Genomic DNA, 20,665 nt, shown 5'->3' with positions numbered 1-20,665 from the left:
ATAACAAACCTACAGTCCCTATCTTGTTTGTAACCCGGGGACCGCCTGTATATTGCTGCTGTTCAGAGTATATAGGGCCTGGGGGCCCCACGCCTTTTTTTTTTTTTTAATTTGGGTGTGGAGTTCACCAGTTTTACATGACTTTTTTTCCTTTAGAAATGTCATTTTGTGCAGGGACTGTTCTAAACACTGGAAAAATGCGCCACTTTACAGGCATACTATAGAAACCCCCCAGGCACGATATTTAAAGGAATATTACACTTTTATTGTTTCACTTTAAGCATTATTAAAATCACTGCTCCCAAAAAAATGGCCATTTTTAAAACTTTTTTTTGCATTGATACATGTCCCCTGGGGCAGGACCCGGGTCCCCAAACACTTTTGACAATAACTTGCATATTAGCCTTTAAAATTAGCACTTTTGATTTTTCACGTTCGAGTCCCATAGACTTTAACGGGGTGTGCGTGTTCGCACAAATTTTTGTTATGTTTGCATGTTCTGCCGCAAACCGAACCAGGGGGGGGGGGGGGGGGGTGTATGGCGCATCCCTAGCTGTAAGTATATAATTACATAATCCATTGAAACAGACCCTTAACAGGCAAATTAAGCACGTTTCCTTAAAAGTTACCATAAGGTTCTTTCAGCATCAAATAAATATGCCTTATAAAAAAAACTATTTTGAGCATGCTTCTTTTGATATGGCTGCCTAAAACACTGATAAATGTGTATATAGTGGTATGAAGTGGATTCATATATTGCAACTCTGTCCACATATTTGTAAAAAAGAATACCTATGCATTTTAAACCATCTTCTGAGAAACAGATTATTTTCCTGGTCATAATCTGGTTACTGGACAGCAGCATTGGGGCAGTTACACGTGAGACTTTGCTGTTCCCTCATCATGTGACCAACATCATCCCTTTCTCAAATCAGTAGGACAAAATGGATTCAGCCCAAAAACAGCTTACTGAGAAACAATCATCTTGTACCTTTACCAATAAACACAGCTACTGCAGTTGCCTTCAATTCTGGGATCCACACTAACTGCAGACATTTTATTAAACATACTGCTACATATCCATCTTATAAACCAACACCAAGAAGCAGATACCATTTTTACTTAGCATATACATGGTTGTACCAAACCATTACCAATTAATTTATAAAACTTCTTTCTTGCTTCAAAAGAACATTGTTAGAAATAACTTATGAAGCAATAAATAGTGGGTAATCCCACAAAACATGTGTAATATACATATTGTTCACAAAAGCCAAGATAACAAATTAAATATAAAAGATTTGATGTGCAAAACAATCTACACAAATCCTGCCTTAACATTGCAAACTATTTTATAAACACCAAATCAGTTGAAAGTAATGATCTATGTATTTTAATCTTAATTTGTTTATCCTAAAATCAGCCATTTTAAATTACCCAATTAACCCAGTACAGCTCACATTCTTGTCTCCTTGCTACATTTTCCTATTTATGTTTTCAATAAATTATAAGAGAAAACATACATGTCATAAGTTTTGCTTTAATTTTTTATTTTCAACCTTTTGAATAGCCATAATATACTCACCATGTCCTCCTCTTGTTAAGAATGGAGTCCTATTAATGGCGATGGGGACTGTTCCATGCTTGTTATGGAAATGGTGCACATGGTGAGTAGTACTGAGGCTGGATGATACCCGTGCTGTGTCTGAGACCCTGGCCAGCGTCAGAAGGCCAAGGGACATAAGGGTCCAAACCCAATGGCCAAATCTGGCCATGACCCCCAGGGGGCTGCCAGATGCACCACTGGGGGCCAGCCAAAAGGGCAAACACAAGGCTCTGGTTTCCAAAATCAGCATGTCATGCTGACCCCCAATGCCCGTCTCATATTTCACTTCTGATTCCTTAATGGGGAGGAAGAACTCTTCTGTCTGGAAAGAAGATGAAGGGTATTACATTTGTGGGCTTCAACCTCCTCCAGCATCCATTGATCCCCGACAACATCCAGACTAAGAAAACAAAGCCAAGGTGAAAAAAATTATATATATATATATATATATCTATATCTATAGATATATATATCTATAGATATAGATATATATATATATATATATATATATGTGTATGTATGTATGTATGAAGAGCCTTTAACAACAGGGGGAATAAGAATAACCCCCTTCTAAAGGCTCTTACAAAAATAATCAGTCTTTCTCTTTTCTGTTAATCCGTTTTGAAAAAAAAAGAAAAAAGGCAAAGCAAAGGATTAAATAAATGGCTTGCTTAATTTCATAAAGCCTTCATCGTAGATAAATCTCACCCAGTGAATCTTTAGAGCATTCACCATCATGGACAGCAAAAGAGAGAAATGGAGGAGGAAAAGAGGATTGTGGCATAGAGGAAAAAAACAGATTCACCACACAAATATTCCTTTTCAGATGATGCTGTCTTCAGAGATGATCTGTTGGCTTTCCTCGCCTTTGGCCCAAAATGCATACAATCCAAGCATGTATTTTCCCCAAAAAATGGAAAAGAAAAGCAGATAATATAAAAACAAAATAAGAATAATCAACAGCAGTGGAAAGGGAGACTGAGAGAGAGATCTGCCTGTGTGTGCTGCAGAGAGAAAGAGGAAGGAGGGAGGGAGGAAAGAAGGGGGAGGGGGAGAGATGAGAAGAGAGAAAGGTGGGGGGGGGGGGAGAAATACAGGGAAAGAGAGAAGCACAGATACTAAGGACTGAGGGGATGTGCTTTAAAGGTGAACACAGGCATGTGACAGTAAAAAAAATTGAACGGTTGGTGCTTCAAAAAGTGACAAACAAAGACAAGAGTCACAGGGCGAACAAGAGATGGCACTAACCCAAACATAGTGGGAGATCAACAAGAAAAGGCACAGAGGTAAAGTTAACAGAAGCAGACTGATAGGCAGGTATTCACAGAGAATATAGGAACAGGAGATGATGTAGGAACAGAGGAGGGAGGGAGAACAGGTGGAGGATGCAGCTCGAAGCAAGAGAAAGATGAAAGAAGAGCTACACAGCAAATGAAGGTATGGAGGAAGTAAAACAAGTAATCTAAAAGAAGCTAAGCATATACAGCTGTGATGGAGGATACTGAGGGATAACGTGAGAATAGCTAAGGCTAAAAAAGGTGAGCTGGAACACAGGGATAATTCAAATATTCCAGTATGGAATTTACTAAAATCCTAAAATAACAGAAAAAACATGTGGGATCAGATGGAAAACTGTATAATTATAAAGAGTAAAAAGGCAACCCAAATAACAAGCAAATCAGAAAGCAAAAGAAGAATATCTTTTTTTTTTTGTTTGATACATTTCAAATCTTGTGGCAGAATTTGGTAGCACAGATTATTTTTTTTTTCAAATTACATGTAATTAGCTGGGGGAACCATTAGAAAAATACAAGGTACAATAATAGATGAACAGTCAGAAGCTCCAAGAAGAAGGGGACATGAGATAAGAAATAGAGATACATCTAGAGATTGAAAATAACAGAGAGTGATAAATTTATTATCAGATTCCAGCACGGCACATTTTCACTTCGGAGACACTAAATAATGCAGTGAGATTTTTTTAAGGACAGGGAGGAGGTTAACACCTGTGATCCTTCAAACCAATACCCTCCTCCAACAAGAAACAACAAATAGCTTCCTCCCACGCACCCCTCCTACTGATCCACCCTTTCAAAAATATAGAAATAAGTTTGAAGATTGAGAGGTGGATGCTAGGAAAAAACAATGCTGGACAAAGCTAAGATGCAAACTGCAACAATTTTGGACTCATTTCATAGGGATGAAAAAAAAAAACTGAAAAAACATATAATTAAAGGGGAGTGGAAGAGATGGAGCAGAATAAGGTCAAATCAAATGATCTTACCTTCAGTAAATAGAGGTCTAAAAATACACACACTGACATACAGATAATATGTCAGAATGCAAGAGTTAAAATGGACATTTTTGCTGTATACTGGTGTCAAAAAACAACATAAGGGGAGTTAAACCTGAAAGGGTTTAGGATCAGTAAAGATCAGAAATAGGTAACCTGTCATCTTGATAGGTTTTACAGTGGGAAAGGATTAGGGAACACACAGGCTGAATGTCGGCAGCATCAGCCGGTTCAATAGAATCCAGCTGACATTCTGCAATTTCTACAATAAATATTCCCCCATCAGCATAGTCAGTGTTGATGGGGGAATTCCTCCTGCGACACTATTGTATTCTATAGTAGGATTTTTCCCAGCCATCAGAATACAATCATCACTGCCTGCAACTATAGCAGCCATCAGTGATCACATGTAAAAAAACCCTGAAAAAAAATAATTTTGATCCATCTATGGTCAGCCTAGGCCTTTTTATTGATTAGGTGAAAAAGTTGTTTTAAAAAAAATAATGTAGTACTATTAGGATTTGCAGAGCAGTACTTTTCGGCACCATAAATTGGAAACAGAAATTTAAAGTGTAAAGGATTTGGCGCGTGGAATTACATATTTACATTTGCATAATAAAATGTATTGAAGGCCCCCCCCAAAAAAATGGTTGATTCAGGTGGAGTGCAAAACACCCTTATAAAGTCTGGTCCAATTCTCTGCAGCTCTAAGTGCTTACACTTTATCCCTGTAAATTTTTTTAAGGTCTCTTCAAAGTGAGCAGCAATTGTCAGCTGAAATTCCTGAATAGACTATTTATGTATGTATGTATACAAGGTGATCACACCCGACCATAATCGCCTCTTCTCAATAATAAAACAATTCTGATCAGCTAACCTTTAGTGCCCATTCACACTATTATAGTTAATTATGCAATGTGTTAAAACACATTGGGGGTCATTTACAAAAGGCAAATCCACTTTGCACTACAAGTGCAAAGTGCACTTGAAATTGCACGGAAAGTGCACTTGGAAGTGCAGTTGCTGTAGATCCGAGGGGGACATGCAAGGAAAATAAAAAACAGCATTTTAGCTTGCACATGATTGGATGATAAAATCAGCAGAGCTTCCCCTCATTTGAGATCTACCCCTCATATTTACAGCGACTGCACTTCCAAGTGCACTTTCAGTGCAATTTCAAGTGCACTTTGCACTTGTAGTTTGCACTTGTAGTGCAAAGTGGATTTGCCTTTCGTAAATAACCTCCATTGCGTTAAGGCAGGCAATTAATTAAAATGGGCTGTGTAACACACCAAAAAAGTGCATGTAACATCTCTTTCAGTGCACTGCACCACAACGCACATTAGTGCATTCAGTTGAAAATTAACTATGAACGAGGGACCTAAAATGAATTAATTCTCTCACTCTGGTTTGCATGGGGATACCCAATATGTGTTACACAATCATTTACTGTAGATACATGAGTGCTCCCTAAGCATGAGTTTGTGTTCCTAAGTGTGTTTGTGGGCGATGGAGTGCTTTATTTATTTATTTATTTGTTTATTTTTATTATTTAATTTATTTTATTATATTTTTAATTTGTAAGGCTTTTTTTTCACTTAACTTTATTGTTAATAAGGGGGTTAACAAACCCCCTATGTGATAGCATTGGACACTTGTAGCCTTTATTGGACAGGTAGCCTTTATGGAGACATCAGGGGTCCATGGGGTTTATGGAGACATCAGGGGGGCAACCCGCAAGTACTGTAAAGGTGATTGGGCAGCTCTACCTCACATCCCAGCGGCACTTAATAACCCAGTTCCGGTGCCCAGGCACTACTGTAAGCCATAAACACAATGAGCTATGGGTTACCTTTTCCTTGTCCCAATATGGGACTCATATTGCAACCTTTGAGCCTGTCAGGTTAGAAATGGCGACAAGGCCCAAAACAGAAGCAACCTCACAGTCCATGGGTGGTTTGCCTAGTTCACCTGTATCTGTATAGAGCCTTGGGGGTATTTACGAAAACTAGAACTAGAGCACACAGAATCTGGTGCAGCTGTGCATAGTAATCAACCAGCTTCAAGGTTTTATTGTCAAAGCTAAAGTAACATTAAAGGTTCATAAAAAAAAAAACCTGTTGTACTTACCTGCTTGGTGCAGTGGTTTTACACAGAGCAGCTCTGATCCTCCTCTTTTTGGCTCCTCCTCCTCAGTCAGTGCCACCAATAGCAAGCCGCTTGCTCTAGGGGCACTTGTGCGTGCTCACTCTTGAGCCACACTTTATGCACTCATAAGACACACAGAGCCGCAGTTCAGCCCCACCCCTGCTCTCTCCTCATTGGTTCACTGGCTGTGATTGACAGTAGTAGGAGCCAATCCCTCCACATATAAATACATGTGATGTAGTTGTCTCCTGTTGAGTATAACCAAAATAATCATATCATCAATATAAAAATAAACAGGAAAAAAATAGTTATGAAAATGGTAAAATGCTCCTTATCAAAATAGTGAAATTGGATCACCTTCTCCCACAACACCACTGCAAATTGTTTGCACTTATTATATGCTCACCCAGAGACCTCTTAATTATGGGAGGGCATAGTAAGCCTAATGGAGAACACTCTTAACCCTCAGGATCAGTCCCAACTAGCAGGACTAAAGTAACTCAACAGGATTCTATCTGTTCCACAGTGTTTCCCTTTTAGAAGTCCTTCAATAAAAATAAAAAAAATCTGAGAAACATCTAGTACTTTCCAGAGATAGATTTTGCCAGAAAGAAGCAGCAAATATACTCACACAAAGCAGATAAATCTTCAGCCTTAGGACAGCATAATAAACAGTCACAATGACAATTACCGCTAACAAAACTCCTATTCTGGCTCACAGCGAACAGCCCTGAAGGACGTAATGACGTTATGAGCAAAGCCCCATCTTATGCACTACATTCCCAGGGAAATAGCTATCCTTTGATAAAGTCCCATCCTGGTCAGATGCTTTTTTTCTCTCCCATTGATCCTATGGTGGTGCTCTCTATATTCCTCTTTGATGGATAGACGTTTGCCTTTACAGAAGGAATGAAGTCTCTTCAATTTGGAGTCTCATGAGAGAGTGTTCTTTATGTTCAACTATTTTATGGGCTCCTAGCAAAACGGGTGATATCTAAGCCATGTACTGTATATGTGATCTTGGTGGTCCCTGTAGAAATTTGTGCGTGGACATTCCTCTATATTATAGATTAGAGGTTAATTCCACCTGGAGAGCTGGGGATAATTTGCAAGCAATACATATGTGGTCTCTGTAGAAATGTGTGTGTGGTCATTCCTTTTCTACTACAGGTTAAATCCACCTTGAGACCCTCAAATATTTAGAGTGCCAAGGGCCTCTGGATAACATATCTAGATTGTTTACAGATTGGCTATATCACCCCAACATGCTGGTTTCAGTTTATGGATGCAACTATTACGTCTGAAAGATCATGTCAGCAAAGGGTCTTTTAAATGATCCTATATGTTTGCCTTAGAGGATTGTATAAATAGTAACCAAATGGTAACCAAAACTCTGGCTTTTTTGAAGGACTTGATGCAAATTATTAGAGCCCTTGCACACTGGGGCGGCGTCAGCGGTAAAACGCCGCTATTATTAGCGGCCTTTTACCGTCGGTATCCGGCCGCTAGCGGGGCGGTTTTACTCCCCGCTAGCGGCCGAGAAAGGGTTAAATACCACCGCAAAGCGCCTCTACAGAGGCGCTTTGCCAGCGGTATAGCCGCGCCGTCCCATTGATTTCAATGGGCAGGAGCGGTAAAGGAGTGGTATACACACCGCTCCTTCACCGCTCCGAAGATGCTGCTGGCAGGACTTTTTTTACCGTCCTGCCAGCGCATCGCTCCAGTGTGCAAGCCCTCGGGGTTTTCACACTGGAATGAAAGCAGCGGCACTTTCGTGGCGGTTTGCAGGCGCTATTATTAGCACAATAGCGCCTGCAAACTGCCCCAGTGTGCAAGGGCTCTTAGAGAAATATCCGAATATACTGTGGAGGATGACGTCTTGCTGGTAACTGCAGACGTTGCCTCCCTCTATACCATCATACTCCATGCATTAGGTTATCAAGCAGCAGAATTTTTTCTTAAAAAAGATCTTTCGCTCAAGTCCTCCACTGTAGAGTTTGTCATGAGATTGCTCAAATTTGCTATGGAACATAATTATTTTTATTATGGGGGCCAGTTCGCCAAAGTATTGGAGTAGCTATGGGGGCAAAATTTGCCCCCAGCCTAGCTGGGCTATTTATGGCCTTGTGGTAAAATGACCAACTTTTTTCCCTTGAGGAGCCCCGCCTCCTACTATGGCGTAGTTATATAGACGACGCCTTCTTTTGTGGAAGGGTGATGAGGAGTCCCTCCGTATCTTCATGACACATCCTAATGCTAACAACTGGGGGATTAAATTCACATATGATTTCAGTGCTACATCAGTTAACTTTTTAGACTTGGTAATTTTTAAAGAACAAGGTTCCCTTCTGACTAAGACCTTCTTCAAAAACGCTGATCGTAATGGGTATATCCCATTGGACAGTGGACATCATCTGAATTGGCTTAAGACAGATTTTCAAGTCCAGGCTGGTGTGATAAAAAAAACGTTTTATAGAGAAGGCATATAAGCCCCTCCTACTGGACAAAGACCTTCAAGAGGTTGCTTGTCTTGATAGAAAAAGCCTGTTAGTTCCAAAAACCAGGGCTATAGATGGAAAGAATAAAGATTTAGAATGGTCTTTTTTGACCACTTTTTCATCTCGTTTTTGGTGGGTGAACAAAACAATTCATAAACATTGGCAGATCTTGAAGTGTGACAAGGTGTTGGGACCCGCACTTCCTGATCGCCTAATGTTCTATACAGGAAAAATCAAAACCTCAAGGACTTATTGGCACCTAGTGTGATAGATCCTCCCCCTAAAGTACAAATGTTCGGTAATTTAAAAGGTTTCTTTCCTTGTAGAAGGTGTGCGGTTTGCAGGTCGTCAAAAACTATTAAAAGTTCTATACGTATTAGATTCATTGGACATAGTGTTTCGTGGCATTTTCGCCAATTTCATAACCGGGACCCATCACTTTTTGAAGTTATAGCTATTGAAAAGTTTACCCCCCATTGGTGGGGTAATAATCTGAAACGTCATATCTCATGTAGAGAAACTCGCTGGATATTTGATATGCAGTTGTCAGGGACGTGTTGGTGGTCATCGGGCTAACCTACGTGCACGCAGGTGCACGAGAGGTTTTTCCAGAGCAATTCAGCCAAATTTCCCACTGGGGGGCGCTGGTGCGCTTCCGCGCGCGCCCGTTCGCGCGTTCGTGCGCGCGCCCGTTCGCGCTAGCGCTGTTTGGCGCCAAAGTCCCTTTAAATAGATGTCAGTTACTTCCATCAGGTGCTGTTCGTCTGCAGCTCTGCACCTGAGTTCTGTAATCTGCCTGTTGTTACTATTGTGAATTGACCCGGCTCCGTCTGACTATTCTGCTATCTCCTACCCGACCCGGCCTGCCTGACCTTGCTGTATCCTGTTACCTGTTGCCGATTACCTGCCTGCCTGACTATTCTATATATATATATATATATGGCCGGCCCCTCTGGACAAGAAGGGCGTACAGCGCTTTGTCGGATTCGCAAATTTCTACAGAAAATTTATTAAAGGATTCTCTGCCATCATTTCACCTATTACGCAGCTAACCAAGCAGAACTGTCGTTTTCACTGGAGCTCTGAGGCTAAGGAGGCCTTTGAAGAATTAAAAAGACGGTTCACCTCAGCTCCAATTCTCAGCCATCCTGACCCATCCCTACCTTTTAATCTGGAGGTGGATGCTTCTGAAGTGGCCGTGGGTGCAGTCATCTCTCAGCGACAGGGGAACAAGGATCTGATGCACCCTGTAGGTTTTTTCTCCAGGAAACTCTCGCTGGCTGAGCGAAATTACGATGTGGGTGATCGAGAGTTACTGGCCATTAAGGCAGCACTAGAAGAGTGGAGGTATTTGTTGGAGGGTGCGGTCCATCCGGTTCTAATATATACGGATCACAAGAACCTCGAATATTTAAGATCTGCTAAAAGACTGAAACCTCAACAAGCCCGGTGGGCCTTATTTTTCACACGTTTCTGTTTTCATATTACCTATCGGCCAGGAACCAAGAACGTAAAACCAGACGCGCTGTCGCGCATGTTTGACCATCCCAAGGAACCTTCTGTACCTGACACCATCCTGCCAGCAAATAATTTCCTACTTCTTCAGACGGACATCCTGTCCTTGATCAGACAAGCATCACCAGAACCTTCAAGCCTTCAAGTACTTGCTGTAGTACCTCGAGATGGGTTATTATGGAAAGGAAGTCAGATATTTGTGCCAGAAGACATCCGAGTCAAAGTGCCCAGCTTGTTGCATGATCATCCACTTGCAGGACATTTTGGGGTCCGTAAGACCCTTGAACTCATGCAACGCACGTTCTGGAGGCCTAACATGAAAGAATTCTGCAAAAAGTACGTTAGCTCCTGTCCTGTTTGCATTCAAAATAGAACCTCTAGGAACCGAGCTTGGGGACTGTTGAGGCCGTTACCCATACCAGATAGGCCCTGGAGGATGATAGCAATGGACTTTATTGTCGAATTACCATGCTCAGAAGGATGTTCGGCGATCTTCGTAGTCGTCGATCGTCTGTCCAAGATGGCCCACTTTTTGCCCTTAAAGGGGACACCTTCTGCTGTAGAGACTGCCCGTGTATTCATCAAGGAGATCGTCAGGCTGCACGGAGTTCCTGCAAATATAGTATCCGATATGGGGGTGCAGTTTACGTCACGTTTCTGGAAAGCCCTATGTGAAATACTGAAAATTGAATTGGCCCTGTCTTCAGCGTATCACCCCCAAACAAATGGGCAAACTGAACGGACAAATCAAACGCTAGAGCAGTACATTAGATGCTTTACCTCATTTGTACAAGATGACTGGGTGTCCCTACTACCTCTAGCGGAATTCGCTTACAATAATGCTAGCCACTCTGCCACGGGTCAGTCCCCGTTTTTTGCCAATTATGGTTTTCATGTGTCTTTCTTACCAGATTTTCTTCCAGAATCCCCAGTTCCAGCGGTCCAGGACACAGTACAGTTTCTCAGTCACAACAACCGGATGCTACAGGAAGCGATATCCAAGGCACAAGCAGACAGTAAGAGGTTCTTCGATCAAAAGAGAAGAGGAGATCTAGACCTGCAGATTGGTGATGAGGTATGGCTGTCTACCAATAATATTAAACTAGCTTGTCCTTCCAAGAAGCTTGCTCCTAAGTTTATTGGACCTTTTCTGGTGAAAAAGAAGGTTAATGAGGTGTCTTACGAACTGTGTTTACCTGACTCACTTAAAATCCATCCTGTGTTTCATGTGTCATTATTGAAGCCTGCTGTAACCGATCCCTTCCCTAATAGGGGCACCAGGGTCCCCGAACCTGTCTTGGTGGACGGAAACGAGGAATATGAGGTGGAGGCTATCCTCGATTGCAGAAAGAGATTGGGGCAGGTACAGTTCTTGATCAAATGGAAGGGGTATGGTCCGGAGAACAATTCATGGGAACCCAATAACAATATTCACGCTGAACGTTTGATCCAGGCCTATTTCTCTGCTCATCCTGAGAAGAGGAGTTATCTGGGCATCCGGAGGCTGCCCGTTGGGAGGGGGCAATGTCAGGGACGTGTTGGTGGTCATCGGGCTAACATACGTGCACGCAGGTGCACGAGAGGCTTTTCCAGAGCAATTCAGCCAAATTTCCCACTGGGGGGCGCTGGTGCGCTTCCGCGCGCGCCCGTTCGCGCTAGCGCTGTTTGGCACCAAAGTCCCTTTAAATAGATGTCAGTTACTTCCATCAGGTGCTGTTCGTCTGCAGCTCTGCACCTGAGTTCTGTAATCTGCCTGTTGTTACTATTGTGAATTGACCCGGCTCCGTCTGACTATTCTGCTATCTCCTACCCGACCCGGCCTGCCTGACCTTGCTGTATCCTGTTACCTGTTGCCGATTACCTGCCTGCCTGACTATTCTGTGATCATCCCTTCTGCCATATACCTGCCTGATCTCCTGCTGATACGGACTGTTTGACTCTGCTTTGCTTGTGTCCTGTGACGCTGCTCACCACCTGCTCTTCCAGCTCCAGGTTCTGCTGCTGCAACATCCTTCTCCTGCCTGCTAACGGATCCGCTTCTGCCTACCTGCATCCGCTATACAGCCTCCCTGAAGGAAGTCTCATCAGCTCCTGCGCTGGCCATCGCAAGAAACCGCATCAGGCACTCCTACCCACTGTGCTCAGTAGACTACTGTCCCCACTCCAGTGGCTTCTGAACCAGTGCTTAAGAGAGGTCTCCTTCCACCAGTCGGGCTCAACTACCAGGTACCTAACAGCAGTGTTACAGCCCGCAGGGCCTTAACATTGAGTGGGACATTAACTGTTATATCAATAACAGTTGAAATGCTCCTTTATCCTCCTCTTTGTTATACATATATTCATACATTTATATTTTATACATATATACATTTTTTTTCCCTCTGCGATTTTTCTTTGTATAGACACCATTCCTTCCCTTGAAGAAGAGTGAAATATATCAAAGTTGCTCCAAATCGGAGCCACATGCCTCTCCCATTCTCTCTCTTTTCTCACTAGGATAATTATTTTATATTTATATGATTTATTTCCTTTTTTATAATTTTTATTATATTTAATTTTTTATCTTTTCCATTTGAATTCATCTAGCACTAATGTATGGGAATGGTATAGGTTATATGTGGTTCCACACTGGTGTGTTTTTTTTTCCTTGGTGCCCCTTTTCTGTCATTGAGACACAGAGGAGTACATGGCATACTCCATTGCTATTCATTGGAAGTGGACAGTGCAGCGGGCTAAGCTTAATAATTAGAGATGATTTATTGATATGCACTGAGAACATGTGTGTATGCTTGATTCCAGCTGCATTTTTAATGTTACTATTATCTATTCCAAATAAGAGTAATTATTGCTCAGGGGAGTAATTATTGCTCGGGGGAGCACATTGCATGGGTCTTCCATCCTTAAGGCTTCTATCTCTAAGTGATTCTTTCTACAAGTGATATGCACTTCATTCTCTGCACTAAGTTCTGCCTCACCTGATCATTCCTTCTGTCTCTTTACAGGTATGTGTCAGCTCATCCACATCTTCCACCGTTAACTGAAATTGGGATCTGCCTGCTGTCTCTGTGTGTGTGTGTCTCTGGTATGTGTCAGCTCATCCACATCTTCCACCGTTAACTGAAATTGGGATCTGCCTGCTGTCTCTGTGTGTGTGTGTCTCTGGTATGTGGCCTTCTCTATCTGTTGCCCTGTGCGAACAACCATGACATTATTTGTTTTTCTGGACTGTCTTACCTAAGTTTTATGTGTTGATCTTATCTTGGCCTCTTGCTATTCTGACTTTTGAAGCAAAAAGTTCACTTTGATTGCTAGGCACTCTTATAGTCACTCATGATTAATTAACGAACTTCAACCCCACCCTTATAACAGTATATATTTGAGCATCCTTAAGGGGTGAGCACATTGCTCGGGGGAGCACATTGCATGGGTCTTCTATCCTTAAGGCTTCTCTCTCTAAGTGATTCTTTCTACAAGTGATATGCACTTCATTCTCTGCACTTCAGCGATTGCACGAAACAAACGAATACAGCAATCTGCACTGGAAAGCAGCTAACAGACTGCAGGTGACCCTGTCTCTCTATTAAGCTCTCCTTCCACTCTGTAACATGCACTCTCTACCACTGCTTCTGACACTCCTCTCCTCTCTCCTCAAACTCTCTTACCTTCACCCCCCCTCTCCACCCGCTTGCTTATACATATCACCCTGCCTTCTGTCTTCCCCCTACTACTGCTCTTACCAACTCTCGCTCATTCTACATCCATACACTGATAAAACCTCCAGTACTCTGAGACATGCCCCTTCACATAAATCACAGTCCCACATTACCTCCCTCACCCTCCTGCTTCTCCTAATCTCTGGTGACATATCCCCAAACCCTGGGCCACCATCATCTGTCTTTGCCCAACGCTCCCATCCCCCTACACCCTCTGGCAGGAGCCGCAACCCACAGAACTTGGTCTCTATTCCTCTTTCCAAAACCAGCCCCCCCTTTTCCTGTGCCCTGTGGAATGCACGTTCTGTCTGCAACAAACTCACCGCCCTCCACGACCTCTTCATCACAAATTCCTTTAACCTACTTGCCATTACTGAAACCTGGGTTCATGAATCGGATACTATTTCTCCTGCTTCCCTCTCCCACGGGGGCCTTCTCTGGACTCACTCCCCCAGACCAAGTGGACGGAAGGGAGGTGGAGTGGGAATCCTTCTAGCCCCATGCAGCACCTATCAGGTTCTTCACCCACCTCCCTCTCTGACACTCCCCTCTTTTGAGGCACACTGCATTCGTCTTTTCTCTCCCATTTCTCTAAGAATTGCTGTCATCTACCGGCCCCCTGGACCAGTATCAGCCTTTCTTGATGACTTCTCTGCCTGGCTACCCTACTTTCTCTCTTCTGAAATCCCCACAATTATTCTTGGGGACTTCAACATCCCTGTCAACACTAACACTACTATTACTTCTAAACTTCTCAGTCTAACCTCATCGCTTGACCTGAAGCAATGGATACAGGCTCCTACCCACTCCAATGGCAACACCCTTGACCTTGCCTTCTCCTATCTGTGCACACCGTGCAACCTTTCCAACAATCCACTCCCACTCTCTGATCACCACCTTATTAGTTTTGCTCTCTCCTTGTCTTCCACCTCTTCTCCCTCCAACCGCCTAACAGTTACACGTAGAAACCTTCGCCACCTCAACCCTTCTCTTCTCTACTCTGCTACTGATCACCTCTATGACAAAATCTCCCCCCTGTCCTGCCCCAACCTAGCTACTTTCATCTACAACAGCTCACTGTCTTCCTCCCTAGACAAGCTGGCCCCCCTCACTACACGCAGAATTAGGCCCCGACTGCTACAACCCTGGCAAACAGATGACACCAGAAGTCTCAGAAAACGTAGCCGCGCTCTTGAGCGCCTGTGGCATAAGACTAAGACCCAGGAAGACTTCACACAATATAAATCTGCCCTCCTAAAATACTACTCCTGCCTTCACACTGCCAAACAGACCTACTTTATCACACTCATCAACACCTTCTCATCCAGTCCACGTCAACTCTTCTCTACCTTCAACACTCTACTCTGTCCTCCACTGCCTCCACCCACCAACTCACTCACTGCCCAGGAGATTGCCAATCTCTTTAAAACTAAGATTGATACAATTCATGAGGAGATCGCCAATGCGCAAAAACCTCCCCCATGCAACACCCCATGTCCACAGATACAATCATTACTTCCCTCATTCAACCCTGCTACTACTACTGAGGTTGCTAAACTTTTATCTAGCACTCATCTAACCACTTGCCCCCTGGATCCTGTTCCCTCGCAAATGCTACACTCACCCTCTGACTCGATTCTACGCTCTCTAACTCACATTTTCAACCTCTCCCTCTCTTGTGGCATCTTCCCAAACTCTCTAAAACATGCGCTAGTCACCCCCATACTAAAAAAGCCCTCACTGGATCCCACCAATCTCAACAACTTACGTCCCATCTCCTTACTCTCCTTCTCCTCCAAACTTCTTGAAAGACTGGTCTACAACCGACTAAGCGACCATCTGACCATGAATAAACTTCTTGATCCCCTTCAGTCCGGTTTTCGCCCTCAACACTCCACGGAAACTGCTCTCCTTAAACTCTCAAATGACCTACTAATGGCTAAAGCCAATGGACACTATTCTGTACTACTTCTCCTGGATCTCTCTGCTGCCTTTGACACAGTGGACCACCCCCTCCTCCTCAAAAAACTCCACTCCTTTGGTCTCCGTGACTGTACTCTTCGCTGGTTCTCATCCTACCTATCCCACCGCTCCTTCAGTGTCACTTACAACTCTACTTCCTCCTCTCCTCTTCCTTTTTCCGTTGGGGTCCCCCAAGGTTTTGTTCTCGGACCTCTCCTTTTCTCAATCTACACCACCTCCTTGGGTCAGTTGATTGCCTCCCACGGCTTTAAATATCATCTCTACGCTGATGACACCCAAACTAATCTCTCCACCCCCCAGCTCTCTCCATCTGTCTCCTCACGCATTACCAACTTACTAGCAGACATATCAGCCTGGATGTCACATCACTTTCTCAAACTCAACCTATCCAAAACCGAGCTCATGATATTTCCTCCCTCAGGTGCCACTTCCCCTGATCTCCCTGTCAAGATCAACGGCTCAACTATCAACCCATCTCCCCACACCAAGGTCCTAGGTGTAATCCTGGACTCTGAACTAACCTTTCGACCCCACATTCTATCACTATCCAAAGCTTGCCGCCTCTGTCTTCGCAACATCTCCAAGATACGCCCCTTCCTAACCAATGACACCACAAAGCTTCTAATCCACTCCCTGGTCATCTCCCGCCTTGACTACTGCAACTCCCTCCTCATTGGTTTACCTCTAAATAGGCTATCCCCACTTCAGTCCATCATGAACGCTGCGGCCAGGCTCATCCACCACACAAACCGCTCAGCGTCTGCTACACCCCTCTGCCAATCCCTCCATTGGCTGCCACTCAGTCACCGAATTAAATTCAAGATACTAACTATAACTTACAAAGCCATCCACAACCTGGCCCCTAGCTACATCTCTAACCTAGTCACAAAATACCAACCTAATCGTTCTCTTCGCTCCTCCCAAGACCTCCTGCTCTCAAACTCCCTTGTCACCTCATCCCATGCTCGCCTTCAGGACTTCTCCAGAGCCTCCCCCATCCTCTGGAATGCTCTACCCCAATCCGTCCGATTTTCTCCTACTTTATCCACTTTCAGACGATCCCTGAAAACTCATCTCTTCAGAGAAGCCTATCTGGCCCCCACCTAACAACTGTACATTTATCTTCTCAATCAGCACATCACCCACAGTTATTACCTCTTGTATCTCTTGACCTTCCCTCTTAGATTGTAAGCTCCAAGGAGCAGGGCCCTCTGATTCCTACTGTATCAAATTGTATTGTATTTGTACTGTCTACCCTCAAGTTGTAAAGCGCTACGTAAACTGTTGGCTCTATATAAATACTGTATAATAATAATAATAATAATAATAATAATATGCCTTTTTAATATGTTTTTAATATTTTTTGTATATGAACTGTTTTTTTATTCATATATGAGTTTTTATGGTTAAGAAATGTATTTTATTATTATGGGGAACATACCTTGGTTTAGGTATAGCAATAATTGGCTGTCGACCAAGCAATTATTATCTAGTATGTTCCGTTCACACTGTGCACTGATTGATAAATGATCCCAATCTTGTTTCCGGTGTCACTCTCCTGCTGACGTGCTTATATAGCGTGGTGTGTGACGTCCAGCCCTAGTCTCCTCTCCCAGTCAATGCCTCATACGGAGAAACGCAGCGTTGGGTGGAGCTACAGGATCTGACGTCACCACATACCAGCTGGCTGGCTTCTGCCACGGCTGAGTTGTTCGTTTGAAATTTTCTCATTTTCTTCATGATGTCAGCCATCCATCATTTGGAATAAAGGATTTTTATTAATTTGCTACACTATGAAGCGCCTTTTTTTTTTCTTTCTAATCTCTCATCATACACTACGAGTGATACACAAAGTTTCTAAGGAGGACACTGCACCTTGCTGCACCGATACTACGGCGCTCAGAACGGCATGAGGAGGAGGGAATCCTACTTGAAGCTTAAAATCAGCTGTTCCTTTCTGAAAGATCTGACATATCCAAGCCCTTAAGATCTTAGTAATAGGGGTCCCACACATCTGGTAAGCAGCTTTTTCTACTATTGTTTGGCTTGTGAAAACAGGTGATGGAGACAACATCCCTCATCTGACTGAAGGACTTTGTCCCAGTGAAAGTTTATACCTTTGGGTATTAACTAATAAGGACGCTAACCAGCCTCCAGTTGGACTTTTGCACTTAATTGATTTTCATTTTTCCACCAACCTTTCACTTTCAGCCTGTGGTTTAGGTTGATATTTATATGCTGATATTTATATGTTTACCTTTTTATAAGTGTGCCTGACACAAGTAGCGCACCTGATTCTATTTATACATTTTGCTAAAATCGCACATTCAGGTTTTTTTTTCAGGTTGCAGCACTTTTATTCATGTTATCACTAATTTTAAATTTGTTTACATTTTGTTGACACTTTAGTCGTCTGGGGGTAGCGCGGATTGTACATGTTACATAAATGCCTTAGAGGATTGTCTTATCTTTCCAGTAATACATGAAGATGTTGATGAGCCCTTCCTGAGTGTGATCTGAAAGGGTTATATTTGCAGTGTTTCTGTGGATGAAGTGGAAAACCTACTATATCTATGATTTAATACTCTACTGTCAGGGCCTGGATTTGAACCCAGGTACCTCTGATGTCTCAGACAATGTCTCTTCTTGCTGAGCAACCTGGAATGCTAGCTAGTTCCTCATAGAAGTCCTTGAATGATCCTGCCTTGAACCTTGTTTGTCTTGAATCCTGAACTCTTTTTGCTTCTCCTATGAACTTTCTGATTTAAGCCATGTCTCTGCACATCCTGTTTGCCAGATTATTGTGCTCCCCCTTAGCCAGTATCTTGCTCCTGTTTACCCTTCTGGTATCCATATTTTGCTACCACTTGTTATCGACCGTTGGCTTGTTCTTCTGCCTGATCCCAGCTTGCAACTACTCGTTACTGACCTTTGGCTTGTTTACTGAAAACGCTTCTGTTTTATCCCCACATGCTTATCCGCTACTGGACCCTGGCTTGCTCACCTTCTGGTGGGGCAATCGTGAGGACCGCGATCAGAAAAATCCATCTCCACCATCAGGAGCTCTGGGGAACACCGGTTAGTACTTAGACTCCACATCTCAAGTGAGCCTATGTCATTCACCAGGGTGACTGCCTGTACACCTATCCTGCTGGTCGGTAGTAATTCAGCTACTGCTATAGCAATTGGTCTTCGAGCCTGATCCAATTGTTACATCTACAGCCATCCCCATTCACAAGATCAACAATTTCCTTTACACAAATATTCAAGGAACTTTTGGTATCCTAAGAGAACACCACCACTGTTTCTATTTGATTAATACATAATCTTTTCATTTTCTATGATATACAGTAGGGATGAGCTTCGAGTCGAACATCGCATGTTCGATCGTTCGTCGAATTTACCAACGATATGGGCCTTCGTGCCAAATTCGAATGGCGCGTCACGGCCCATAATTCACTGCGGCATCGCAGTGCATTGCTGGCTGATGATTGGCCAAGCATGCACTATGACCCGCATGCTTGGCCAATCACAGCGCCGTCTGTACAGAGAGCCGTAATTGGCCAAAGCCAGGGTGGCTTTGGCCAATTATGGCTCAGGGGTTTAGTACACGCCCCACACTATATAAGGCCGCCTGCACGTCGGCCCTGTGTAGTGTGTTCCGACGTTGAGAGAGAGATAGAGAGAGAGACAGTGTCATTTGATTTAAGTTAGATAGAGTAGGCAGGCGGGTCAGTTAGCTGCACTTACAGTGCATTGTGTATATATGCATCCTAGGTGTTGTGTATATATATATATATATATATATATATATATATATATATATACTGTAATCAGTTTAGCTAGATCCGTTCCTGTTATTCTCTTCCTACTGACAGGCAGGCAGGTGTTTTTACAGTATTTACAGCTACTTGAAGAAAATTGCTGGTGTTCTTCTGATCCTATTAATCCCATTAGCTACAGTATTTACAGTTAGTGTAGTGCGTCCTCTGCACAGTGTGCACCTAAAGCTACCTGAAGAAAATTGGTGGTGTTCTTCTGATCCTATTAGTACCGCAGGCAGCTGCAGTATTTACAAGTTAGTGTAGTGTGTCCTCTGCACAGTGTGCACCTAAAGCTACCTGTAGAAAATTGGTGTTCTTCTTATCCCATTAGTACCCCAGGCAGCTGCAGTATTTACAAGTTAGTGTACTGTGTCCTCTGCATAGTGTGCACCTAAAGCTACCTGAAGAAAATTGGTGGTGTTCTTCTGATCCTAATAGTCCCGCAGGCAGCTGCAGTATTTACAAGTTAGTGTACTGCGTCCTTTGCACAGTGTGCACCTAAAGCTACCTGAAGAAAATTGGTGGTGTTCTTCTGATCCTATTAGTACCGCAGGCAGCTGCAGTATTTACAAGTTAGTGTATTGCGTCCTCTGCACAGTGTGCACCTAAAGCTACCTGAAGAAAATTGGTGGTGTTTTTCTGATCCTATTAATACCACAGGCAACAGCTACAGTATTTACAGTTAGTGTACTGTGTCCTCTGCACAGTGTGCACCTAAAGCTACCTGAAGACAATTGCTGTTGTTCTGCTCCTATTAATACCACAGACAGGCAGCTACAGTATTTACAGTTAGTGTGCTGTGTCCTCTGCACAGTGTGCACCTAAAGCTACCAGAAGAAAATGGGTGGTGTTCTTCTGATCCTATTAATACCACAGGCAGGCAGCTACAGTATTTACAGTTAGTGTACCGCATCCTCTGCACAGTGTGCACCTAAAGCTACCTGAAGACAGTTAGTGTACTGTGTCCTACCTGAAGACAATTGCTGGTGTTCTCATACTAATAATACTACAGGCAGGCAGTTGATTCTGCTAGCTGCAGTATCAGTATATATATACATCCCAGCTTTGTGCAGCTACATCTCACT

General features: G+C 43.2%; 1 protein-coding gene across 29 annotated transcripts in view; it reads right to left on the bottom strand.

Moving 5' to 3' along the window:
- Positions 1–20,665, bottom strand: part of NRXN2 (neurexin 2) — a 3,426,600-nt gene that overhangs the window by 709,536 nt on the left and 2,696,399 nt on the right. The window contains exon 1 of one of the 29 annotated variants that reach the window (XM_073605100.1): positions 1,586–2,304. The exons of the other annotated variants lie outside the window; for them this stretch is intronic. Within the exon in view, the coding sequence (XP_073461201.1) occupies positions 1,586–1,856 (271 nt within the window). The 5' untranslated portion in view covers positions 1,857–2,304. Of the gene's footprint in view, positions 1–1,585; positions 2,305–20,665 lie in introns of those variants that run through there. 29 annotated transcript variants of the gene reach the window in all.

This window comes from Aquarana catesbeiana, linkage group LG11 (assembly GCF_042186555.1).
Source record: "Aquarana catesbeiana isolate 2022-GZ linkage group LG11, ASM4218655v1, whole genome shotgun sequence".
NCBI classification, from domain to species: Eukaryota; Metazoa; Chordata; class Amphibia; order Anura; family Ranidae; genus Aquarana; species Aquarana catesbeiana.
Note: the sequence above shows the minus strand (reverse complement) of the source record. Positions and strands in the feature narration are given on the sequence as shown.